This window comes from Verticillium dahliae, genomic scaffold, assembly GCF_000150675.1.
Source record: "Verticillium dahliae VdLs.17 supercont1.27 genomic scaffold, whole genome shotgun sequence".
In the NCBI taxonomy this organism is placed as follows: Eukaryota; Fungi; Ascomycota; class Sordariomycetes; order Glomerellales; family Plectosphaerellaceae; genus Verticillium; species Verticillium dahliae.
In genome coordinates, this window is record NW_009276928.1 from 131202 (window position 1) to 156243 (window position 25042).

Here is a 25042-nt window from a genome sequence, read left to right on the forward strand (position 1 = left end):
TGCTCCAGGGACCAATCAAGTGTGAGCATCATCGAAATTGAATCAACCCGACCGTGCTTCAACTCGTCAGGTCACCCGGAAGTCAAGGACCCCGGCTGCAAAGCTTCTGTTGGGCCTTCCTCAAGTTCGCGCCAACTGTCGCCAATCGGCCCCCGCGCATTCCGAGCAGTGCCTATTCTCCCTCTTCCATAAGAGAGAGAGCCTGCGCGCCCATCAACCAGCAGTACACCAGGGTCAACAGGACAGACCCCAACTACACCATGGCTGGACTGAAAAAGGAGGTCGCATCTAGCGCCCCGCCTCATGGCTACCACTTCGGCGGACCGTAAGTTTTACCCAAGAAGGACAAGGCAGAATCGGACTGACAGTCTCTAGTTGGGGTACCGCCGGCGTTTCTACCATCCTCCCTATTGTCGTGTACGCCCTCGCATTCGCCTGCAACGACGTCTCCGGCTGCCCTGCCCCGTCTCTCCTCGACCCGAAGAATATCGACTTGGCGCAGCTTAAGCGTGAGGTTGGATGGCCAGAAGAAGGCATTTGGGGCCTAGGTAGTTTCAACGCTACTCTAGCCGTTGTTGGGTACTTCTTCTTCAACGCCCTACTGTACCGATTCCTTCCTGCTCAGGAAGTTGATGGTGTCGTACTGGCCTCTGGCGGCAAGTTGAAGTATAGGTTCAACTGTATGTTGTACTTCCTTCCCTTCTACTCAATCACCGAGTTCTAATTATTCCCAGCTTTTGCATCGAGCATGTTCATCGTTGCGATCCTTGCCGCCGGGACTGCCCTTGAGGGCGCCGACTGGGCTCTCTGGGTCTACATCTCCGACAACTATATACAGATTCTCACAGCCAATATGATTTTGGCGTTTGTTATTGCCACCTATGTCTACGTTCGCAGCTTCAGCGTTAAGCCTGGGAACAAGGAGAACCGCGAGCTTGCCGAGGGTGGCCACTCAGGCAACCTCATTTACGACTGGTTCATTGGCCGCGAGCTCAACCCGCGCGTCACGATCCCAATCATTGGCGAGGTTGACATCAAGCACTGGATGGAGGTCCGCCCTGGCCTTCTCGGCTGGGCCATCCTCAATTTTGCCTGGATCGCCAAGCAGTACCGCACATTTGGCTTCGTCTCCAACAGCATCATCTTCATTTCGGCCATTCAGTTCCTCTACACGGTAGATTGCTGGTGGAACGAGCCTGCCATTCTGACGACCATCGACATTACCACCGATGGGTTCGGCTTCATGCTATCCTTTGGCGACATTGCATGGCTTCCATTCATCTACTCTATGCAGACGCGGTACCTGTCGATGTACCCCGTATCCCTGAACGCCTTTCAGGTGACTACCATTGGAGCTACCATCTGCCTGGCCTATTACATCTTCCGTGCCTCCAACAACCAGAAGAACAAGTTCCGCACCAACCCCAACGACCCCAGCGTTGCCCATCTCAAGTACATTGAGACCAAGGCTGGCACTCGCCTTCTCATCTCTGGCTGGTGGGGTGTCGCCCGCCACATCAACTACCTTGGCGATTGGCTCCAGGCGTGGCCATACTCTCTTCCCACAGGCATGTCGGGTTACCAGATTCTGACAGCGGGTTCCGGCCTAGTTGAGCAGGGCGTAGAGGGTGCCTTCAAGACCCTCGACGGTCGTGAGGTGGTGCAGGGTGCTGCTCGCGGCTGGGGCATTCCTGTTACGTACTTTTACGTGCTTTACTTCGCGATCCTGCTCATCCACCGTGACCGCCGCGACGATGACAAGTGCGCACGTAAGTACGGTGATGACTGGGAGAAGTACAAGAAGATTGTCAGGTGGAAGATTCTTCCTGGCGTGTATTAGGCGGTACGGATCTCCCCATCAGCCTGCATACCTTCGGCCCTTTTCTTCACGACCCATGACTTCAGACTGTGGGGTTAGGATGCGCGTCCGGGCACGACAGCGGGTTTTGACATGGCACAAACTCGCGGCTCGCCGGGCCTGGGATTTTGGGACTCAAGCCCGGATGGCGGGCACTGCGCCATGCGGAGTAGAGGCGCAGATGTAAAATTACTTTACTCGATACAGTTGGTTATACGTTTTAAAGCTGTTCTTTACCCAAACTTGTTGAAACCTACCGACCCCAACCATTTGAATGAAGGATTTGTGGACACAGTGACAAATCCGAATAGCTTAAACACAGCTGGATTCCGCAGCTCAAGTGACCGGCTTGGGAAACAGAACTACTACAACAGAATCTAACACATATAGGGCCTATGACACTGCTACCCGTCCATCGGGGCGGGGAAGGTCTGCGTGGTGTCTCTTGGCTAACAAGCCTATTGGAGCACTTATTTGGTTCTGGATTGTACGATTTTCACCTTAACGGCCTGACCGCCGCGCGGGCACCTCGTACACTAACCGTTGAAGAAGGGAATGGCTGCTTAACTACCAGGACCAGGCAGCCCCTCCATCTCCTACCCCGCGATCGATGCCTCGGCGTCCCCATGTAAGCCGGACCTCGGCGTGGGGAAGAGAGAAGAGATCGTGTTAGGCCGTAGAAAGGAGGGGAGAGGGCTCTTGATCGACGGTTCAGGATGTGGGTGGGGCATGGCGGTTGGAGCTTGCAGCGGGTGGCTTTCAGCGGAGGTACCTACAGAGGAGGCTCAGATGCGAGTGTGGAAGGGAGAAGAGGGGGCAAGGTCATTCGATACACAGTGGGGCACTGTCACCTTGAAAGTTGCGTCACGCTGAGGCTGGAGCTGGGTCATCCATCCAAGTGAGGCGGCCTGGTGAGAGAGCATGGCCGCAAGCTTGATGCAAGTATGCGGCTTGGTGCCCACCAGCCGCTCTTCGGCATGAAGGCGTCAGACAGATGCTGCCCAGACGCAGTCAATCTGGACCAACTCCTGCAAGAGACACGAGGCATTTGCAGCTGGCTTAAGGGCAACTGAGACGCTGCCCAAGCCCTCCATCTCAAAAGAATCTCCCTGTTGTCGAAAGAAGAAATTTACACCTGTCATTGTTTTTGCAGCTCCCTGGATCCGGTAGCAGTGTTTTGTTTACTTGTGCTTCAGCTCAACCATATCCCCCTTGGCGAGCCGCGCCTGTGCTCCCATCATGGGGGACGATTGTCGGTGTTTTTGTCCCAGCACCGCCCGGGGCATGCATGAACAGCGTCCAGCGTCGCATTCGTCGGCTTAGGTCCATCCAATATGGTGCCATGAAGTCATGATATCCTGTTGGGGGGCTCGAGACTCGAACAAAGCTGGGGAGCTTGGGGAGGAGCTCCATTTTCCCCCGCACCGGCCGGCTAAGGTACCCATCGGTTTTTGGGAGACGCGCACTGGCAGGCACTTGCCAGTGACGGGCGAGGTACCTTCCTGCAACGCCAAGCTGAGCAGCCGCAATAGGTGTCTTTGATGTCGTCCAGAGGCCCTGCACCCCTCTCCCGTGTGCGTCAACATCGTCACTTCCTCACCACTTTGAGCGGTGCCCTTGTCGATCATCACTTCACCACTGCCACCTTACTCCCTGCTACCCAGTCCTTCCCACCATCTGAGTCGGTTCAATCTTGCATCTTGATCGGCCCTTTTCTCCCCATGGCCTGTCTACATGTACACGAACTGTCTTGCGCCTCGAGACTGGCTGCCCGACATGGCCGCCTGCAGAGCACCACACGCTGTGTTCCCATGGCTCAGTGTCCCCTAAAATGGCTTCTAGAACCTTACTTGTGATCGCCAGTGCTTATGTGCAGCTGGTTGCGAATCGACTGAATAATAGCCGACCATTTTACATGGTTCTCAGGCCCACAGCCTCCGAAGGACTGAGTAGCGAGCCGAATCCTGCTCGGCACTTGGGCGTATTTCGATATTATCGTCAGGCCCGCCTTCATGTTTACATACACTCTGCAAAGACGAATCAGGTTGTTTGGCATCCGACTCCCCTTTGCTGCCGCACCCATATCCACCTGCCATCCCTGACTGAGCTCTCCTTGTTCCTCCACCATCCTTGCCCAACCTTAGTCCCCCACGACCCGGAATCCCCGAAGCTGTCCAGCATTGGGTTATAAGGCCAGTCTTCCTCGACTGCCTTCCAAATCTTGACAACCTGGGTCTTCAGTAGCCACGTCCGTTACAATCGGGACCCTTGCAAAGCAACTATCCGAGACTCGACCTTTTCCTGTCAGACAAGATTGCGACGGACCTAAATCTGCATTTACCCGAGGGTTGTATACTCTAAATTTTGAGCATCATTGGACGACCATTCCTCGGACTGCAAGCTTGACCGGTACCATGAAGCTGACCCTCGCTACTGCCTTACTGGCAGCCAGCGGGTGTGTCTCTGCGGGACAACCCAAGCTCAAGGTACGTACTTGCCTCTTTTTCACAAGGAAACCAAACCCGCACCATAATGGTGATTGAGCAGTCGTGCTTTCCTCAACCCGAATCAAACCCATGCCGTGTTCGCGCATGCCCTTTCGATCGTCTGTTGTGTGTGAACCCACGCTCTTCAAGCATCGCACATAGCACCACTCCATCTTCATTTTCGAGCAATTTCGGGCCGCAGAGAGCGGTCTTTCACTTCACCACAATCGTTCATGCCTCGTGCCCCACTGCCATGTTTCTTCCCAGTATTCTACTTCTGAGAGCCTTGACCACCGTTGTCGACATCTCGTCGCCAAGGCTCGTTGACACGGACTCTGTTTCCCTTGGAATTAATATTCGAAACAATGCTGACCAGCATCCTCAGCGCCAGACTAACAGCTCTAGCGAGCTCGCCTTTTCCCCTCCGCACTACCCTTCTCCATGGATGAACCCCCAAGCGACTGGGTGGGAGGACGCCTACGCCCGTGCCAGAGAGGTGGTAGAGCAGATGACTCTGCTCGAAAAGGTCAACCTGACGACAGGTGTCGGGTAAGCTTCACAGACCCCGTCTTGCCATCCAAAGTCATCTGACAGAATCCTAGCTGGAGCGGTGATCTCTGCGTCGGAAACGTCGGCTCGATCCCCCGAATCGGCTGGAGGGGGCTTTGTTTGCAGGATGGCCCACAGGGTATCCGTTTCGCGGACTACGTCTCGTACTTCACTTCGAGCCAGACAGCCGGCGCTACCTGGGACCGAGGGCTTCTGTACCAGCGCGCTCACGCCATTGGCGCCGAAGGAGTAGCCAAGGGCGTCGACGTCGTCCTCGGGCCCGCCATTGGCCCTCTAGGTCGCCTTCCCGCCGGAGGTCGTAACTGGGAGGGTTTCGCCGTGGACCCTTACCTCAGTGGCGTTGCTGTCGCCGAATCCGTCAGGGGCATCCAGGATGCTGGTGCTATTGCCAACGTCAAGCACTACATCGTCAATGAGCAGGAACATTTCCGCCAGGCTGGCGAGGCTCAAGGTTACGGCTACGATGTCGACGAGGCATTATCGTCGAACGTTGACGACAAGACCATGCATGAGCTTTACCTTTGGCCATTTGCAGACGCTGTCCGTGCTGGAGCCGGCAGTGTCATGTGTTCTTATCAACAGGTGGGGGCAATACCATTCTCTCCTCTTTCCTTGCAGACAGTGCACTGACCGACCTTTTTTGCCCAAGATCAACAACAGTTACGGCTGTCAAAACTCACATCTTCTGAATGGGCTCCTCAAGGACGAACTCGGCTTTCAGGGGTTCGTCCTCAGCGATTGGCAAGCGCAGCATGCTGGTGCTGCCACTGCCGTTGCTGGACTTGACATGGCCATGCCCGGTGACACTCGCTTCAACACCGGAGTCGCCTTCTGGGGCGCTAACCTTACCAATGCCATTTTGAACGGCACCGTTCCCGAATATCGGCTCGATGACATGGCCATGCGTATTATGGCGGCCTTTTTCAAAGTTGGAAAGACCCTGGACGATGTTCCTGACATCAACTTCTCGTCTTGGACAAAAGACACCATCGGCCCGCTGCACTGGGCGGCCCAGGACAATGTGCAGGTCATCAACCAACACGTTGATGTCCGTCAAGACCACGGCGCCCTCATTCGCACCATCGCTGCCCGCGGTACTGTCTTACTAAAAAATGAGGGATCACTGCCTCTGAACAAGCCGAAATTTGTTGCTGTCATTGGTGAAGATGCTGGCCCTCGTCCTGTTGGTCCCAATGGCTGCCCTGATCAGGGTTGCAATAACGGCACTCTGGCTGCTGGATGGGGATCTGGCACCGCCAGTTTCCCTTATCTCATCACTCCTGATAGTGCTCTTCAGTTTCAAGCCGTTTCGGATGGCTCGCGATACGAAAGCATCCTCAGCAACTGGGATTATGAGCGCACAGAGGCCTTGGTTTCCCAGGCGGATGCTACTGCTCTGGTTTTCGTCAATGCAAACTCTGGCGAAGGATATATCAGCGTTGATGGAAACGAAGGTGATCGCAAGAACCTCACTCTCTGGAATGGAGGAGACGAGCTTATTCAACGAGTCGCTGCGGCCAACAACAACACCATCGTCATCATCCATTCGGTTGGTCCCGTTCTAGTCACTGACTGGTACGAGAATCCCAATATCACGGCTATCATCTGGGCCGGCTTACCCGGACAGGAGTCTGGCAACTCTATCGCCGATATTCTTTACGGCCGCGTGAACCCTGGTGGCAAGACACCTTTCACCTGGGGTCCAACTGTTGAGAGCTACGGCGTTGACGTCCTGAGAGAGCCCAACAATGGCAATGGTGCTCCCCAGAGCGATTTCGACGAGGGAGTCTTCATCGATTACCGTTGGTTTGACCGGCAGTCGGGTGTTGATAACAATGCATCAGCGCCGAGGAACAGCAGCAGCAGCCACGCCCCAATCTTCGAGTTTGGCTATGGCCTTTCGTACACAACCTTTGAATTCTCCAATCTTCAGATTGAGAGGCATGACGTTCACGATTACGTCCCTACCACTGGGCAGACGAGCCCTGCGCCGAGATTTGGTGCTAACTACAGTACGAACTACGACGACTACGTCTTTCCCGAGGGCGAAATCCGTTACATCTATCAACACATCTACCCATACCTCAATTCCTCAGACCCAAAGGAGGCATTGGCTGATCCTAAATACGGCCAAACTGCAGAAGAGTTCCTCCCAGAGGGCGCTCTTGATGCCTCACCGCAGCCTAGGCTCCCAGCTTCTGGAGGGCCCGGAGGCAACCCAATGCTTTGGGACGTCATATTCACGGTCACCGCGACCGTGACCAACACGGGTAAGGTTGCTGGGGACGAAGTGGCACAGCTTTACGTTTCTCTTGGTGGACCTGACGATCCGATTCGAGTCCTCCGTGGGTTCGACCGCATTCACATCGCGCCTGGAGCCTCGCAAACCTTCCGTGCGGAACTCACGCGCCGGGACCTCAGCAACTGGGATGTTGTCACGCAAAATTGGTTCATCAGCCAGTACGAAAAGACGGTCTTTGTCGGGAGCTCATCCCGAAACCTCCCTCTCAGCACTCGCCTCGAATAGGATTGCTGCTGCGGGCGTTGTGAGACGCAGTATGTGTGTCGGATGGACCCCGAATGTGACCCTGAAATCGAAGTCTGTGAGGCTATTTGTGGGTATGAGCTAGTTCAGATTGAGGAACTCCCGGCAGCATGGAGAAACCAGGAGCCAAGCGAAGACGAAGGCAATGGACAGCCTGACGACGAGACTTCAGACGATAACGAAGGGTTCTCTGGCGACGGCGATCTCTCCGACGGCGAGCTCTCAGACGACGACACGAAGGCTGGACTGCCACAGGAAGACGACGGGGGTTCTTCTGACGAAGATGACCAAGATGAATTGTCGAGCAAAGACGCACAACAAGAGCAAGGCAGCCGCCGCCTTCGGTACATGGATCAACGTGAGACCAATCAGTTGCTCGCGAAGATTTTGACAACCCTTCGTGATATGGACAACACTCGACCGAGACGGTCGATGGAAGACCCCTACCATGATGTTAATCGTTCTCGAAAATACTCTGAGGCCACAGACGTAATACCAAATCGGGACTGGCAGTGCCTCCTTGCGCTTTCGAAGGCGGCGGAGGTTGAAAAGGACGATTTGTCAGAAGTCTATGATGCTACCTATATGTGCTTGGCAGCTGCACAAGAAGAAGCTGTTGACAGCAGTACATCCTTCCGTGGCAGCATCGTCGAGATTTTGCGCTTCTACTTAAGCGTGCTAAGGTTGATCGTTCGAGGTCGACCTTGAGCCGTGAGCTGCACTATGGTTCTGCCTGCTTTCCCTTTCGTCTATGACCACACAAGAGATGTGCTACCGCCACAATAGTACTAGTAAACATAATTGAAGTATACCTTTTCCCTTCGCCTTCGTGTCCATTGTGACGACTATGGTATCTCAGGAATTGTAAATGCAATGCTGGAAAGCATGTGAAATGGTGTCAGCGACATGGTGCTCGGGCTAACAACATCAGGCTGCAGAGCCATAGTCTCGCTTGTAGCCCTCAAGAACCTCGAGGCTGACATCAGAGCCACCACAGACAATGACGACAATGTTCTTATGGCGCCATTCTTTGTCAGTCAAGCCCCGGCCAAGTCTTTGCCGCAACAGGCCGTTGTAGCAAGCTGCGATTGTTGCGCCGCACGCAACCTCAACCACAAAACGCGTGTCGTCAGCAAATTGCACACAGGCCAGCGCGGCCTCAGAGTCGTCAACAGCGACACTCTCGAGCTCGGCAGGACCGTCGGCCGTAGCGTTTGTGACTTCGGAAGGGCCGAGGCGGGCCTTGCGCTGGGCCCACTCCCATGTCTTGGACGAAACGCGGACGGCGCCCAGGCATTTGGCGATGGAGGTGATGCCGGGCAGGGTGACGTGCTCGGCAGCCTCGACGCTGGCGTTGAGACTGTCGGCGCCGCGCGTCTCGACGGCGAGGACGGAGGGCCGCCGCGCCTCGGGCCACGGCGGGTTCGAAGAGGCGCGGACGGCCTCGTGCTTCTCGATACCTTGGAACAGGCCGTTTAGCAGGCCGCCGCCGCCGACGGAGCAGGCTATGCCGTGGATGGCGCCGGGGGCCTGCCTCACGAGCTCGTCGACAATGGTGGACGCGCCGTCCCAGACGTGTGGGTGGTCGAAGGGGGGCACGTAGACGGCGTCGTCGCGGCCGGCGACGAGGTTCTCGCGCAGGTGCTTGTCGGCGAGGGCCCAGTTTGCGCCGACCTGCTCGACCTCGGCGCCGAGGAGACGGAGCTTCGAGACAATGAGCGGGGAGGACGAGGTCGGCGTCACGATTGTGGCGGGCCGGTTGAGCGCGTGGGCTGACGTGGCGCAGGCCAGGCCTGCGTTGCCGCCGGAGGAGCTGTAGAAATGCAGGTTCTGCCCATCGGGATGGGAAGCTATCTCTTGTAGCATAAGGTTACCGATACCGCGGGACTTGAACGAGCCTGAGGGCTGGAGGTTCTCAAGCTTAAGGTAGATGTTGCTATGTTTCATATGTCAGGAGGCCTGCTACGCATGTCATACACAGGGAGCGTCAAGGCCTTGGATAACGTACCAGCCGGCGGCCCGCGACAGGTGAGGCGATGGGATTAGTGGCGTTTCCATCCACGGCAGACTTGTGTTGGTGGTTGTAGATCCCATTTTTCTTGTCTTTTTCCGATTTACTCGGATGACTGTGAATATGGTATTCGTTAGAGTGCGATGTCAATGATGTTACAGTGGTTGTTGAACGTCTACTTAAGGCCCACAGCTGGAAGGTCGACGGATGCGCCCTTAGGACGACAGGGCATCGAGAAGTGGGGAGACCCCGCCGGGGATCGATCTCGAGAGATGTCCGTAGAAGACCTTGTCGTGACGAGAGCACATGTCCATGGTTCGACGGTTTTCGAATGGGGGCTGAAGCCAGATATGCCCAATGGCTCACACTCTGGGACGTAGTTGTCGATAGGGTACCTACCTAGGAGGTGTCGACACAAGTTGCAAAGCTCAATCGGGAGAAACTGGTCTCGCGCTCCATTGACAGACTATCGATCGGGCTGCCCTGCGACGCTAGCGGTGAAAGACCCCGAAGGCGCTATGGGCCGCCCCTGGATTGGTCACTGAGCGGCTGTGGGGTGGTTTGTCCCAGATACATCGTGCCGCGATCGTGCTGTTGCATAGAATTTAACCCTACTGATCGGGCGTCTTCTCTAACATCCACGAGATCGCTTCAACGTGCAGTGTGGCGCTCCCCCAATCAGTGTTGGCCGGCCAGCATACTTTCCCTCCGGGTTAAGGGATGTTACACAAAGTGCCATCAGTTGCAGTTTTTTCAACCACTCATAGTCCTCATCTTCACGACAGTCTCTTGCTTACATGTGATACATACTCTCAAGAAGCCTCCCATCTCATACTACGAACGGCTTGTCCCCTCAACAATCACCCCCTTACCTTCCGTCCGGGGCGACTTTCGGGTCGAAGTAATCTTATTCTCGCGGATCGAGATTGACGAACAATCTTTTGAACTGCCTCGAGTGTATCATCAGTAGCATCTTCCCTTTCCGTCTGGCAGTAGTTTTATAGGTTTAGAAGTTCCCAAGCTCATTGCCATGTTGTTGCTTCGTTGATCTCGAACCCTTTGGGAGTGGCCTCGATGATACTGATCGCCTAAAGGTCTCTGCATACTCATGATTTCAAGGCGCGATTGTTGGCCTGACTGGCCTAGGCTACTTTATATGATAGCCGATACGGACAGACATGGCGATCGGCCACAGCTTGTACCTCTGGCGCGAAGAGAAGGATGACGAACCAGTCTCGGTAGACCGCACCTCAAAGTGGCTATCAGGGGTATGCGGCGTCTTCAAGCTTTCCTTGTGACATTCAGGTTCCTGGAGATATTTATTTCATGTTTGACGAACCGATCGTCCGCCCAATCGTTGACTATATTGAGTCCTTGGCTATATTCAAGTGTTGGCTGTCCTTCCCTTACTGGCTGGATGTCAGACAAGAAGTGAGCATCAAGGTCATGTCGAGAGCATCTCTATTTGTATGCCACCTTCTTCTGCCACGGTAGATTGCTGAGTATTCACCGCAGTTATGAGGATATGGGCGTCAAAAAATATCTTTGCCCAGTTGACGTGACTTTGATGGAAGGCTTTCGTGCCAGTGCCCCGCCCCCACCCCGAACCTAGATGATGTCATCTAGACAATGCGAACAATTGGGCACGAGGCACATTCTCACCTCGTCACCCGACGACTTGTCAATTCGCCTACATCGTCTGCATAACATTGCCAGTGAAGGGGGCCAAGTTTGGACGAAATTTGCAATCAAGATGGCGTCTACCAAGTTCTCCTTAAGTACCAAGGCCAAGGTCAGTGCTCTTTACATACCAGTCCAACCATACCCCTCGCACAGCTGCTGTCAAGTACTGGGTTACGTTTCGGCTTCCATGAAGGCCTCATCACTCGCGGCAGTGATCGTACCCTGCAGGCTTGGTCCTTTGACTGACACTCTCCCAGCTCTCAAATGGTGCTACGATCCCGCAAATTCAGCTAGGCCTCTACATGATGTCTGGCAGAGAGGCCACATCATCCGTCAAATGGGCTCTCGCCGCCGGCTATCGCGGATTTGACTGCGCTCAAATGTATCACAACGAGTCTGAGGCTGGGAAAGCTATTCATGACTTTCTTGCGAGCAACGAAAACACGCATGGCTTGACTCGTGAGGACGTATTCTACACCTCTAAGTTGGCGAGCAATGGAACGTCGTACGATGCAGTCCGCAAATCGATCAAAGGCTCAGTCAAAGCATCTGGACTTGGCTACATCGACCTCTTTCTACTTCACAGTCCTTATGGCGGGAAGGAAGCTCGGCTTACGAGCTGGAAGGCGATCGAGGATGCGATTGACGACGGCGAGATCAAGCTAGGCGGCGTCAGCAACTACGGCTCCAAGCATGTCAGTCTTGTTGAGATTCATCTGCCCAACTCTCGAGGCTAATCGCACCATGTAGATCGAAGAGCTAATGGCATCGAAGCCCCGTATCCAGCCAGTCATTAACCAAATCGAGGTTCACCCCTTTAACACGCAAACTTCCATCAGGGAGACCTGCGCCAAATACAACATCACAATCGAAGCTTACGCACCACTGGCACGCGCAATGCGGATGAAACACCCCGAGATTATCCAGCTCTCCAGAAAATATTCGTGCAGCCCGGCCCAGTTACTTGTCAGGTAGGCTTTTGATTGCCGGACAGTTCTTGGTGATGCACGTCATTACATGCCATGCGCTAACAGGACGCTGCAGGTGGTCTTTGCAGCATAATATGGTCACGCTGCCGAAGAGCTCTCGCAAAGAGCGTCTCATTGAAAACGCCAACGTCAATGGGTTCCAGATATCGGATGACGATATGGCGGTCATGAACGCCCTTGACGAAAATCTTGTAACTGACTGGTAAGTGGCGGCATTCTTTCCAATCCGAAGAGCAGCCCTGAATGACAGTTTGATACAGGGATCCTACAGATGCTCCCTGAACGTGATGGCGGCGGCTAGAATCACACGAGTCCGATTATGCATAAATTAGTGCACGTATATGGACTTCAGAATGATTCATAGAGGCCTGGTTAAGACCTGTGCGCGGTCGCAGAATCCCTGCATCATCCATTGCCAACTTAGCATTCTACAAGTATTCCATCTTCGTGCTCATCGTGCCCCATCACAGTGTTGCAATACGGAGATTTGCCACGATTAGCAACTTTTGTCCCGTGATTAATTCTAGAATCAGCCAAGGCGAATTTCCAAGCTTGCCTATGCATCGGAACTCTGTACATAGTTGGGCTACAGAGTGCGGACCTCGGAGCTTGAGGACTTGACAACCCTTGGGACGATTTCCGCCAAGGTCATGTCGATAAAGAGCTCAATCATGCACGTCAGAATTCGAAACTGAACGTACTTGGGGAAGCATTAGAGGACATATGAAAGCAACATCGAGTGATCTCGCAATGGCTACCATAGCTGGGTCGAATCGATAGATCACTTCGTTTCGGTGAGATCCTGTTGAACCATCTTCGAACGTACAGGATACAGAAAGTAGTAATTGAACACGATTGGCCATGGTCTGCGTGAGGCATCTTATGTGAGACTTGCTTAATGCTGAGCAATGGGAGACAACGGCAGAACTGATCTGAAGAAACCAAACTAAAGCCGTGTAATGAACGAGACCTCTTAACCTGGCCCCAGTGTGTGTTCCGGTCAAGAAAAGTGCACTGAATATTTTCACTTACTTTCTCCAAAGAAAAGCCAGAGAATGGCCCATGTTAGTAGGATCAGCGTTCAGGAAAGGCAAAGCGGCCATTTGCCTTGGTTCAATAGCATTTTTGAGGTAACTATTACGGTCACCCCTAGAAGGACTTAGTGGCAGCCCTCACATGGTCAGTGTGATCCCGCACGCCGATGATGTCTTTCCAAACCATGATAAGTATAAACCCAACTGATCATTATAGTTAAATTAGTCAATGCATAGTTTCAAAGTTACTACATCAAATTTGGGGACATCGTGACTGAAATCACATCGTATCTGGAAGACGTGGCTGTTGATCATATTTCGGAGAATATTCTGTATTTGTGCTTCATAGACAAGATTCATGATCGCTGCTGGTTGCTAGTGTTGTCAATCTGAGCTCGGATGATACGCGACTCTCTGACTTCACCAAGTTGCAAGGCTGCAGTCATCCCCGCCAAGCAAAACATCGCAACACCGCTCACATAGACTCTGAACAAAGTTGTTAAAAGAAACGCCTCCCTCATCTCGTTGTTCTTCTTGGACCCGAATATTTCGGATCCCAGGCTGGGCCTCGGTTGATTTTAAATGTAGGTGACGGTGGTGCCGGCATGGAAGGTTGTGGCCTTTGGGCACGAGATTGCCGAGCTGGCCTTCGGGGGGGTGGAGGAGGTACATAACGCTGACGTCTTGGCGGCGTCGTATGGGTATCGGAACTCTCTGTCGTATCGTCATAATAGTATTCATGGGGAGGGCGACGGCGGCGGCGTGGCTGAGGATTGTGTGTCATACAGAAGCAGATCACCAGCGCTATGGCGACGACTGCTACGATGCCTCCTAGGATGCCACCAATTTCGGCGCTCGAGAGTGAGTTGTCGTAGTTGGGTGCCGGCATAGTGCTCTTGGGTGATCCGGCAGCATCGTCGTCGGAGTCAACTCCGAGCGTCAAGAGTGAAACAAATGTTTTCGTTGACAAACGGATTGTCTGCGTGAGAACACGTTCTTGTCGGGCAGCAATTGTGACTGTCGCTACTTCGTACGTGGTTACAGAGGCTGCAACTGTAGATATCATCTGCGCAAATGACACGAGAGATTGGACGATCCTTGCGATGTTTCTACAGAAACATCGACTGCTTACGCAAGGCTGGGCATCGTGAGAGAAAGACGTGTTGGTAGGTGGGCTGGAAGGCTTATTATTTGAGCCAAGGACTGAGCAGCAAATCCCGCGCCATGCAATGGACCTCTTATCGAAGGCCTGCACTCCGGGCACCCAGTCAATCATTCTCAAGAGGTCACGATGGTGTATGTACACCACCCTAGATGGGGGCCGGGCCGAGACCTGACATGCAGATTTGGTCCAATCCAGACGACAGGAGGTACACCCAGTTGAAGCACTTGCCGTTGGCTCACGCTGGTAATGTATCCAATGAGTACCATTTCGGCGACTCTTTGCTCCGCTCGGTGACCAGATTCGTTGGGTGTCATGCTGTCGCGAGCCTGGTCGTCTGGAAACTGGGATGTCACCAGCATGTGTTCTGTTCGTAGATAAATGGCGTAATGGACGCCATCGAACAAGCTCGCATCAAATGTTGAAACGACACATTTGCGAGTGGCAATCAGAAGTAGACGCACCTTGGGCTGGCTGCACAACTAATCCTCTTGGCTTCAAGTGTGCCCACGCGATTATGTGCCATCATCGTTACAGATGATATATGTAAGGCTCCTTTTTCCCGCGAATGGTCGTTGTACCAGCCTCGAAGTACCTATCAAAGTTGCGGTGCCTCGGGACGGAGCGGGGATGTGGGATATGTACGAGGCCACCAAGCTGGAAAACACCCCTGATCTCCGGACTCCTCTGCCGCTCTTTACGCCTCATGATGGCCTGGGAACCGTTGTTGTTTGCAGGGGTCTATTGTGGGCGAGCGAGATAAGCGGCGCGTTGTGCGGCTGAACACGCCACGCTCTTCGACCCTGTCTTTTCTGCCAGTGGAATTGGTCGAGTGTCTCCTTTGCAAGGCTACTGGTTTCAGTAGTGCATGAAAGGCCCTGAAGTCTTGTCTCGTACCTCGTTCAGGTACTATTTAGCGGTCCTGATTTCAGCTGAAATGCACGCAAGATCACAAATCGCTCTCGACAAAGGTGCATATATTCCGCCAAGCGCCATGGACCAGTGCTCACGCTCTTGTGCATCGATACCAAATCCTTTAGTTGCAAGGAAATAGCTTCTCAGAATGTCCGACGACGGCGAATTCTCTTATCCCGACTACGCGTCGAAATACGCTCTCCCTGATGTCGATGATGAGCCCCTCGCAATCCGGCTCATCCAAATCCAACCGCGGATTGGAGACGACCATCCTACCGAAAGCAAGATTGTCCTGAGGATGCGAGTGGTGAGTCTGGATGCGTCGCAACTGGTCTTCGGTGAGAGTCCGATCCCAACTGGAAGGCCTTCTGTGCGCTTTGATGAGGAGATGAATTTGGATCGACCACAGGAGATTTTTGGCATTGCAAGATGCTCAATGCCACGTCCGCAGGGCCAACAAACACACGTGGCGGAGCATCAAGGAAGAATGAGTCGTTTCATCACCAAGTTGAAACCCAAACTGGGCACAGCCAAGCAGGACACCACGTTGGTCCCCCTCAGTGAGATCCCGGACGGAGAGCCGAAGGTGCACAACAGGTTCACCTGGGGTAACTATGTTGCTATGTCTTACTCTTGGGGCAAGAAAGAGGACTGGGAATTCACAGAAAAGGAGAGGAATGAGGCTGCTCGAAAGGAGATGGAAGAAAACGAGAAAAAACGATTGGACCCCACATACAAGCCCGCTGTGACCGACGAAGACGACGACGCGGGAACTTACACCGACGGCGATGTCCACGAAGTCATTCTGGACGGCAAGCGGGTCAGAGTGCGTTACAATCTATGGGCTGCTTTGTTGGCGTTCCGCGAGATGGCGCCATTCAAAGAAGGCATCTGGTTATGGAACGATGCTTTGTGCATCAATCAGCAATACGAGACCGAGGCTGGACTAAAAGACCAGGCGAGGCAGCTCCCTCTCATGTCGGTCATATACCGTCAAGCAGGCAACATCATCATCCATGCCGGCGGCGGATATCATCACGACGAGGACACGCCATGGGTTCTTGAATACCTCCAAGACATTGGCGTCAACTATCGCACAGAATACTACGAGGCTCTTGATCATGCCGAGCCTACAATTGCGCATTCCCACAGATTTCAGGCAGAAATAGAGCTAAAGAAAGCGGCCCGCGCGTGGGTGGAAGGGGCACAAGAAGACATGCGGAAAGCAGCGCGACAGGGGGATACCGATTACGCCATGATTTCGCTCTACGACTTCTTCGACCGCCCGTACTGGCGGCGACTGTGGATCATTCAGGAACTGGCAATGGCACACGGCAGCGCGCCCATTCTCTGTGGAGATATCGTTACGCAGTGGCGCTATGTCCGGGACGGAGCGCTGCTGCTATCCATGATGGCCGATGCGGTACGCGACTCTATGCAGCGAGCACTGGCAGCGAGTGGCCGATCTACGAAACGCGAGCCTTCTTTCGAACACGTCGCCGCCATTGCCGAACTCGCCATGTTCGGCAACCGTAAGGAGATACCGCACACCGATAAGCTGTTGCTCATGCTTCAACCCGGGGTCATGGATGTCCAGAGCCACTCATCTCATCCAATGCTTACGGCGACGGGCGTCCGGATGCCTCTCATGAACAACTTCCCAGGCTCCCCCATCCACCAATCGCTCACCCTTGCTGCGGATGCTCATTGTGGCTTCGATAAGGACAGAGTGCTGGGGCTCCTCGCACTGCCTGCCCTCGAGAAGCTTCCACTACAGAACAACGCGGAGTTTGCCCGTCTCTGCGCTACGGATATTTATCTCCAATACGCCAAAGCTTGCATCAAAGCCGACCATTCACTGGATATATTCTCCTTGATCGATGGTGGGAGCTCTGCACCGGATGAAGGAAGGACTGTGCCGTCATGGTGTCCGCGTTTTCATGTCAAGTCCAAAATCGGGCGCATCGAAGGAAAATGGCATGCCCAACCTTCTCGTCCAAAGTACAAACCAAGTGATTTCGAGTCGTTCGAATTCGAGACGAAAATGGCACCGAAGTTTGAGGGTGATAACATGATCTGCCCAGGCTGGGTCATCGACACTGTCGATGGCCTTGGGGCCCTGAATGAATCGGATATGTCTTACTTAGTCCCAGGTCCTCTGTTCAAAGGGGGTTTTGTCGCGCCACGCTTTTCCCCAGATTGGAAGACGGCTCAAGAAGGGCAAAATTCCCATTCTTCTTCCAGGTACGCTGGATCGGGGTCGAATCAACAGTCGGTTCCTGACCAAATATGGTCTACACTTGTCGGGGGAACAGGCACGCATGGCAAGGAGGCACCAGCGAGTTTCAGCTGTTTGCTCGACTCTTTTCCTGGTCAGTCAATGATCTATGATGACAGATATACATTCTCGTTGCTGACATTTCCGCTTCAGAGACTTTGCACCGTGATGACAGCTTCCTCTACAAGAGGAACTGGGACTTCATCCAAGCCAACCGTGAACTCCCCATCGCCGGCAAGCCACTCTCATCCTACTTTGCCTTCCAGTCTGTCCCGCAATCCCAACTCGCTAGGCTCAATCGCTCCGATGAGCACTCGTACCACAAGATTGCGGAAGCTCACCGAGCCATGGAAGCACGCACCAGGTTACGCCGGCTGATGACAACGTCGAACCGAGCCCTTATGGGTCTTGTGCCAGCCTCGACTCAGCAGGGAGATGTGGTCATCATCTTATACTATCACAGCCGACCTTTGATTGCTACAGTAGTAATACCGGATGGTGCTCCTGAAGACACTGATGATGTTGTTTTCAAACTCAAAGGCGAAGCATTCATTCCTGGTGTCATGAACGGGGAGCTGGCTGACTCGGGAGAACTGGATACACTACCTTTAAACAACTTAATGTTCAACTAGCCAGTCTTCTCGCAAGACTACCAGTTGTGGAAGAACTGGATATGAACCCGTGATACTTGGTAGAAAGTCTTCCTGCTACTCCCATCTTCGATCAGACTGTAGAGAGTGTTTAAATAGGTAATTTAAGGTCAATATGTGTGCATGCCAACGTGGTCTAGTGCTCCGAAATTGAGATTTGGGCAACGCCCACAAGACCAGTCTATCAATCAGGTCAACTTATGCACAATGGAATTCCGATTGATCGATTTGATTCATCTACACTCCCTCGGATTGACTGGCACTGAGAGCACTACGGATTACAACAATAAGAATCAGCGGGCGCTAATCGATCTATCTTTTCGTAGCCGCAACAGAACAACATTCTGTATCTAATTTCCATGTACCTACCCTACCTGAACCAGCAGCATATGAGCAGCGTCCATACAGTCATGCTAGACGGCGGAAAACACAAAGTTAGCGGCGTTTGATGAACTCCGCTGTGGCACGTTTGCGCATGACAGGGGCCTGTACTCCAGCGTACTTGCTGCAGAATTCAGGGCTGCAGAGCACGTCCATGACAGCATCACACATCGTCTGCATTTCAGGCACTGCTGTGTGGGTATCTGGGGCAACATTGGCAGCCTGGCTTCCATCAGAGATGGCCACTCGTGCATGCTTGTCGTTGAGCAGCTCCTGGCAGAGTCGCTTGAAAGCGTTCATTACGCGGCCCTCGCGGCAGTCAGTGCAAGACAACGGCTTGCCGCCACCTTCGGCAATTGTCAGGGGGAAATGATCCAGTTCAGCCATCGATGCAGGCACGCGGAGACCGATCGTCCATGACTTGTCCTGCGGACAGTTGGGATGACAGCCTCGCTTCTTGCCAAGTTGGATCCTGCAGAAGGGACATTCACGACTGCGGCCTCGGGGGTTGCCACGTGCGCCGTCTCGATTTTTGAGGACGCGGTACAGGCAGTCTTTGCAGAGGATGTGTCCGCAGCTCAGAACACGCATGTCATCCGATGCATCATAGCAGATGGGACACTGAAGGTGAAGGTTCCGGATGGCAGCTTCATCGGTGAGGAGAGGTCGCAGATCTGGCCAAAAAGCGGCCGACTGACCTTCGTTTCTCTCATTGATACCACCATTACCTTCATCGTTGCTGACAGCGTCGATGGCTGTAGGATTAGCAACGCGGTTGCGGGGGGGTTCAGAATGCGTGTTGCTGCTGTTGCGGCTTCCAACATTGCTAAGGGAAGCTTGAGCCACCGAAAGAGGATGGTCAACTTGCCCGCCACGAGAGTAAGCATCCTGGTACCTCGGTGCATGATCGATCTCGGTTATGTCGGAATCATCGTCGTCGCCGTCATTGTCGTAGATCCAGAATGGCGCCTGCCCATGTGATCGGTTACCTAGGCTGTGAGCAGTCCCAGGTTGCATAGAAGCATATTCGAAGGGTCGACTTCCATCGTCATCGAAAATGGTATAGTTATCTTCGTCACTTACCTGGGTAGTAGCAAAATCCTGGATATGATCCTGGGGGAAGGATGAGACTGAGCTCGCCCTACTGGAGTCCCGTATCGGTAGCCCAAGTGCCCCAGCATGAGATCCGGACCTGATGTTCCAATGTGCGAATGAGGGCATGCCGGGGTGATTGTTACCCGGATTCGAGCTGACATTGCTCGACAGATGGGGGCTCAACGCGCGATATCCATCACGATGGCTTCCAGAGCTGTCGGAGGGTATCATGCTGCGAGAACTGCCAAGCGCCGGGCTTGGAACTACGTTCCTGCTGCGCGACCAGCCTCCAGGATGGTTGGGGGCGAAGGACTCGTTCGTCGATGCGATCGACTGCACGTCGTCTGGAAGTCCGTCGAAGTTCCATCCAGAATTGGTGTTTTCGATGTTGCCGCCCGAAAAGTTCATTTTGGTGATGCTTCTGCTTCTTTTCTGAAGAATGAGGAAGAATGTGGTCTTCTTGCTTGATTGCCTTGTGGTGAAATATCGAATTTTGCTGATACCAGCAGGAATCGAGAGTGAGCAGTAACAGGGTCGCCTTTTATAGAGCCGCACCATCAGTTTGTCAATATGGTTGCCTCGGGGCAGCCGCCTTGTCTCTAGCATCTGGTTTGGCCTTGTCTCTAGCATCTGGTTTGGCCTTGTCTCTAGCATCTGGTTTGGCCTTGTCCCTCTGTTGGTGAGTCGGTCGACGATGATCTCGGACAAAGATGGTCGGATTTGGATGAATAAAGAAACAAGAGCATTGAGCACGAAGCGTGCCTCACACTGAGGCCTCTGTCCACGATCTCTCAGGCGGCCGAGAGGTTTTGGGGAAGGTTTGCCCTAAGGCGCTGGGAGTGCTGAGAATGCCAAGGGCTTTAGGGCGTCGTGCAAGAGCCATTCTCTTGATTTCAACGCCTGGCACAGGCTTGGTCAACGCAGTCTGACCCTGAATTCGTCAGCCCTGCAGCGCTCTTCTACGGCTTCAGGCTCAAAAAAGACGCCTAAGAATGCCCAGAAACATGAAGACCCGCCACATCACCCCACCATCGTCATTGGCCCCAGCCTAAACCTCTCGCCGAGATTCCTAGCAATGGTCCTACGGCTAAGGAACCGGAGCATTAGGTTATGAAAACGAGGAATAAAGTGGGACAGGGACCTGTCAATGGGTGTATGGAAGACGACTCTAAGAAACCCGCTGCAGGAACAGGCCCGTCGTGACGTCAACGAGAACTCTTCCAGAGGCGAAGGACACAGACGTAGAGGAAGGGGAGAGACATCCATCGCCCATGACGAAGACAGTTTTTCGCCTTGGCGCTCTAGATGAACTTCTGATGTTTCGTGCACCCTCGTTATGAACGCGTCACCTGGCCTTGAACTGGTTGCGGTATAAGAGTATACTTAGGTAGCTTGCGAAAGTCAATAAAGCCAGTCCCGCCAGCATCGGAACCTACTAAGTTCACTTCATCAGTATCACCTCGTGTCAATCGTTTGTCAAGATAGCTTGCTCAGTTGTACCATCAGGCCCAGCATGGTTCTCACCTACAAGCCTAGTCACGAGACGCCCAGCAAGGATGTTGTAAAGCTCATGGTCCTGGAGACTGACGAGCCTCACGCCGACACAATTGAATCGCGCGGTTCTTTCGGCGAGATTCTTTTCCACCACATGTTCAAAGCTGGTCAGGCGCACCACCCTCCACTCGGAATTGAGGTCGATTATCAGCATGTCGTGACAGAAAAGGGTGGCATCTTGCCCACCTTTGATGACATGGCGAGATTCGACGGGCTCCTCATCACTGGCAGTGTGTACGACGCACATGGCGGCAACCAGTGGATCCTCGACCTCCTCTCTCTGTTAAAGGGTAAGAAAACATCTCTTTCCACACAGCATGAGCTTCGAATATTGAAACCTTGTCGCAGAACTATGGACAAAGCGGCCCGATTTTCACTTCACTGGTGTCTGCTTCGGTCATCAACTCCTCGCTCGCCTATTAGGCGCCGAGGTTGGTCCCGCGCCCTCAGGCGACTGGGAGCTCGGCCACTGCAAAATTGACCTCACCAAGACGGGCAAACGTCTCTTCCGCGTGCACGACGACGAAATTCACCTGCACCAGATGCACCAAGACCAGGTCATGTCGCCGCCTACCGTGGAGTCAGCCAGGGGCCTCCTGCCAGAGGACTCACAGATCACGGTCTGGGGCTCCTCCCGTCATACAGCTGTCCAGGGCCTCTATATCCCCAACCGCCTGTTCACGTCGCAGGCGCATCTTGCCTTTGACGACCATATGGTCAAGCGCCAGATTCAGATGAGGGTGGACATGGGATCCATCCAAGACCTGGATCATGCGGACCGTGCTGCGGAAACGGGCCATCTTGAGCACGATGGCGATGCTATCGCCGCGGCCATCCTGCGACTCTTTCACTTTGACGATGACGGCATGGACTACGGAAACTAGTGCATTCGAGAAGAGGTCCATAAGAGGGCCAGAAAAGCCCAGCAGTATTCCATCAGGTTTTTGAATAATGAATAATGACATCTAAGCAACCACCTCTGAGACCAAGATGGTGACAGTCAAGACGTGCACCACCACTTTCCACTGTTAATAACCGCCAATGTACATCGACTGAGGCCCAAGAAACACTTTCTCTTCGTCAATGCCGTACCCTGCCCCAGACCTCGGCCTGAAGCACGACGCACCAAGCATCCGGATCCTCCGTCCACACATTGAGCGCCTCAACTGTCCGGTCAATCTCCTCATCCGAGATGCCGGCTCGCTTCCAGCTCTCGTAGTAGGGGTCGCCCCGGCTCAAGCGTGCGCCATAACCGGCCCCAAAGGCGCGCCTCCCCTCTTCTCCCGAGTGCACCGTCGTGCCGGCGCCCACTTTGATTTCGTCGGGCGTGAATCCAAGCTGACGAAACAGCGCCGGCATCTCGCCGCCGGGAAACCACCCATCCTCCTGTCCCGCCCGCAACACCTTGTTCATGTTGCCGGTGAGAAGCTCATTGAGGCCGCCGGCGCGCGGGTAGAAATGCATCTCGGCCACTTCGCGCGTGGCGACCAGCCCCCCGGGCCTGGTCACACGCCGCATCTCTTTCAACGCCGCTGTCCTCATTTCGGCAGTCGCCAGATGGGGAAACACCTGGGAGCTGAACACGACGCTGAAATGGCCGTCGAGAAACGGCAGTCCCTCGAGAAGATTGGCCCTCTGGAAGGAGATGTTACTCAAGCCCGCCGGAACAGACGACCTTGCCGTCGCAAGGACTTCGTCCGATAAGTCAATGCCGACGACCTCGCCCTGTGGCACGATGGTCGCGAAACCTGTTGTTATGGTGCCGGGGCCGCATCCTACATCAAGGATTCTGTCCGCAAGATCAATGAAGGGCAGCACAAAGGCAGCATCTGAGTGGATTGTCCGCGCGGCATGGCTGCTGGTCGTGGCTTTCGAGTAGCCTTGCGTGTAGTTGGTTGACATTCCGGACTGCAATTTAAAGACGAATATCGAAAGATGTGCATGGTTATTCGAAGCTAGAGCGCCGGTCAGTTTGCTGGTATGAATAGAAGGCCATCTTGAGTGATTGATGACGTGGAGGGGCGTGACCGGCCCGTGATACGGTGCTGAAGGCCGCTTCACCCGCTAAAGCACCGACGGCACGACCTGTGGGGTTGGTTTCACGTACCTAAGAAAGTCCTTCACTTTGAAGAGTCACCTGATGTAGCAAATCTTGACAGGAGCACCAGGGTCACTCAGATGCCACTGGCCCTCCTTCATTACACGTCGACCTTCAAAGGGCCAGTGATTTGACGACATGGACATTCGCCTTGTTCGTAACTTCAGGAGGAAAAGGTAGTGCTGCCGTCAATCCACGATGAATCATGGATCTCTCACGAAGACGCCGCACAGGTTGTACGGAATGTCGCAGAAAGAAGACAAAAGTAATCCTCCAGAAAGCTGCCCAAGGAGCAACAAGACACTATGAATGCCAGCTAACCCTGCTGGTAGTGTGATGAGAAGAAGCCAGTGTGCTCGCGATGCTCCAAATTCCCCAGGCTCTGCACGTACGATCTGAGCATAGTCAGGAAGCTGTTCACGGCTCCTGAACCCATCATCCTCGCAGAAGCGCCGCCCATGGACGTCCAAAGCAGGACGCAGCGAGCCTCACCGGCGGCAGCGGCTTCAACGTCAAGCCTATTGACGTACCGACCGGCGGCGTTCCCCATGCTGCGCACCGGTCGGCACCGCTTCCACTTTGATCACTTCATCGCCCACACGGTCAACATTTACTTCCCCCTCCAGCCGGCCACGACCCTCGGGTTCGTCATCCCCGTGGCGGAGACGCACGACTACATGCTCGGCGCCCTCCTCGCCGCAAGCTACAGCCACTACTACCGCCTCGCGGGCAACGAGACCTCGCGCACCTCCTCCATAGAGGCGACCGTCGAGACGCTGGCAGGTCTGCGAAGCGCCATGGGCAAGGGCGGCGAAAGCGTGGCCTTGCTCCCAACAGCGCTCCTCCTGGCGACGACGTGCCTCTGCGCCGGCGACACGGAAACGTACCGCAAGCACCTCGACGGCGCCATCCTCATCGTACGGCAGGACGGGCGGCGACACGGGTCCAACCCGCTGTGGGCGTTCAGTCTCAGGTGGCTCGTCCACCTGCTCCTGATGAACAGAGTCTCGGGGCAGCCCCTGACGCTCCAGCAAGAGACGTACGGACTGGACTGGAGCCTGCTTCTCCAGAGCATGCCCGCCTCGAGCCACGTCGACGAATCCACCGGCCTCTCGTACCATCTCGTCTCGATCCTCAACGAAGTCTGCGACCTGTCCGACATGGACCTCCTTGTGCCGGCGCAGCCCTCATCCCCTTCAGCCTGGCCGCTGACCGAACCGGTGGCAAGCAGTCCCCTCGTATCCATGTCAGCTGCCGATGCCCCCTCGTCCCTGGAAACGCGTCTAGCAGACGTCCGATCCAGCGCCCTTCTGGCCGTCCGGGCCACAACCGTGCAGGCGCAGACAGAACTGCGCAGCACACACGCTCTGTTTGCAGACGCGACCTTTCTCAGTCTCTACCGCCGCGTGCACGCCCTCACCAAGCATCACCCCAAAGTCCAGGCGACGGTCGACCGCATGATCTGCTCCCTCCGCGCCATGGACAAACGTTCCCAGGCGAATATCCCTCTTCTTTGGCCCTTGCTCGCAGCAGGGTGTGAGGCCGCGACGAACGAGCAACGACTCTTCCTCGCTGACAGGATGACGGCCATGGGCTCGCACGGGCTGGGGAACTGCCTCATCGTTCTCAGATTCATGCAAAGGTATTGGGCTGAGGGTGGAGACTCCAAATGGAATGAGTTTGCCAGAGAGATAGGCGTGGATCTGGTGCTCTTTTGACCGAGGTTTTCAATT

At 54.3% G+C, this 25042-nt stretch overlaps 10 protein-coding genes across 10 annotated transcripts; 6 read left to right on the forward strand and 4 right to left on the reverse strand.

Moving 5' to 3' along the window:
- Nucleotides 1-128: 128 nt before the first annotated feature.
- Nucleotides 129-2097, forward strand: VDAG_09749 (Delta(14)-sterol reductase). The gene is made up of 3 exons (XM_009654608.1): nt 129-325; nt 376-680; nt 735-2097. Exons 1-3 carry the CDS (start codon nt 261-263, stop codon nt 1838-1840), a joined length of 1476 nt encoding a protein of 491 aa, XP_009652903.1. The 5' UTR covers nt 129-260; the 3' UTR covers nt 1841-2097.
- A 2175-nt stretch (nt 2098-4272) lies between these two features.
- VDAG_09750 (beta-glucosidase) lies at nt 4273-7441 on the forward strand (the record flags this gene model as incomplete). The annotated part of the gene is made up of 4 exons (XM_009654609.1): nt 4273-4344; nt 4721-4893; nt 4947-5454; nt 5564-7441. The coding sequence occupies 4 exons, from the start codon at nt 4273-4275 to the stop codon at nt 7439-7441; spliced, it is 2631 nt and encodes an 876-aa protein (XP_009652904.1).
- A 945-nt stretch (nt 7442-8386) lies between these two features.
- VDAG_09751 (L-serine dehydratase) lies at nt 8387-9553 on the reverse strand (the record flags this gene model as incomplete). Its single annotated transcript, XM_009654610.1, has 2 exons — nt 8387-9395; nt 9468-9553. The coding sequence occupies 2 exons, from the start codon at nt 9551-9553 to the stop codon at nt 8387-8389; spliced, it is 1095 nt and encodes a 364-aa protein (XP_009652905.1).
- Nucleotides 9554-11135: 1582 nt separating this feature from the next.
- On the forward strand, nt 11136-12591 carry VDAG_09752 (aldo-keto reductase family 1 member E1). The gene is made up of 5 exons (XM_009654611.1): nt 11136-11262; nt 11411-11848; nt 11904-12124; nt 12198-12344; nt 12403-12591. Exons 1-5 carry the CDS (start codon nt 11224-11226, stop codon nt 12422-12424), a joined length of 867 nt encoding a protein of 288 aa, XP_009652906.1. The 5' UTR covers nt 11136-11223; the 3' UTR covers nt 12425-12591.
- An 887-nt stretch (nt 12592-13478) lies between these two features.
- On the reverse strand, nt 13479-14320 carry VDAG_09753 (uncharacterized protein). Its single transcript, XM_009654612.1, has one exon. The coding sequence runs from the start codon at nt 14240-14242 to the stop codon at nt 13694-13696; it is 549 nt and encodes a 182-aa protein (XP_009652907.1). The 5' UTR covers nt 14243-14320; the 3' UTR covers nt 13479-13693.
- A 1081-nt stretch (nt 14321-15401) lies between these two features.
- VDAG_09754 (uncharacterized protein) lies at nt 15402-18163 on the forward strand (the record flags this gene model as incomplete). Its single annotated transcript, XM_009654613.1, has 4 exons — nt 15402-15560; nt 15705-17354; nt 17407-17497; nt 17685-18163. The coding sequence occupies 4 exons, from the start codon at nt 15402-15404 to the stop codon at nt 18161-18163; spliced, it is 2379 nt and encodes a 792-aa protein (XP_009652908.1).
- A 453-nt stretch (nt 18164-18616) lies between these two features.
- VDAG_09755 (uncharacterized protein) lies at nt 18617-20065 on the reverse strand (the record flags this gene model as incomplete). Its single annotated transcript, XM_009654614.1, has 2 exons — nt 18617-19531; nt 19646-20065. 2 exons carry the CDS (start codon nt 20063-20065, stop codon nt 18617-18619), a joined length of 1335 nt encoding a protein of 444 aa, XP_009652909.1.
- A 1105-nt stretch (nt 20066-21170) lies between these two features.
- Nucleotides 21171-22095, forward strand: VDAG_09756 (GMP synthase; the record flags this gene model as incomplete). The annotated part of the gene is made up of 2 exons (XM_009654615.1): nt 21171-21501; nt 21560-22095. 2 exons carry the CDS (start codon nt 21171-21173, stop codon nt 22093-22095), a joined length of 867 nt encoding a protein of 288 aa, XP_009652910.1.
- An 81-nt stretch (nt 22096-22176) lies between these two features.
- On the reverse strand, nt 22177-23113 carry VDAG_09757 (methyltransferase; the record flags this gene model as incomplete). Its single annotated transcript, XM_009654616.1, has 2 exons — nt 22177-22236; nt 22304-23113. 2 exons carry the CDS (start codon nt 23111-23113, stop codon nt 22177-22179), a joined length of 870 nt encoding a protein of 289 aa, XP_009652911.1.
- A 744-nt stretch (nt 23114-23857) lies between these two features.
- Nucleotides 23858-24987, forward strand: VDAG_09758 (uncharacterized protein; the record flags this gene model as incomplete). Its single annotated transcript, XM_009654617.1, has 2 exons — nt 23858-24845; nt 24965-24987. 2 exons carry the CDS (start codon nt 23858-23860, stop codon nt 24985-24987), a joined length of 1011 nt encoding a protein of 336 aa, XP_009652912.1.
- Nucleotides 24988-25042: the final 55 nt, after the last annotated feature.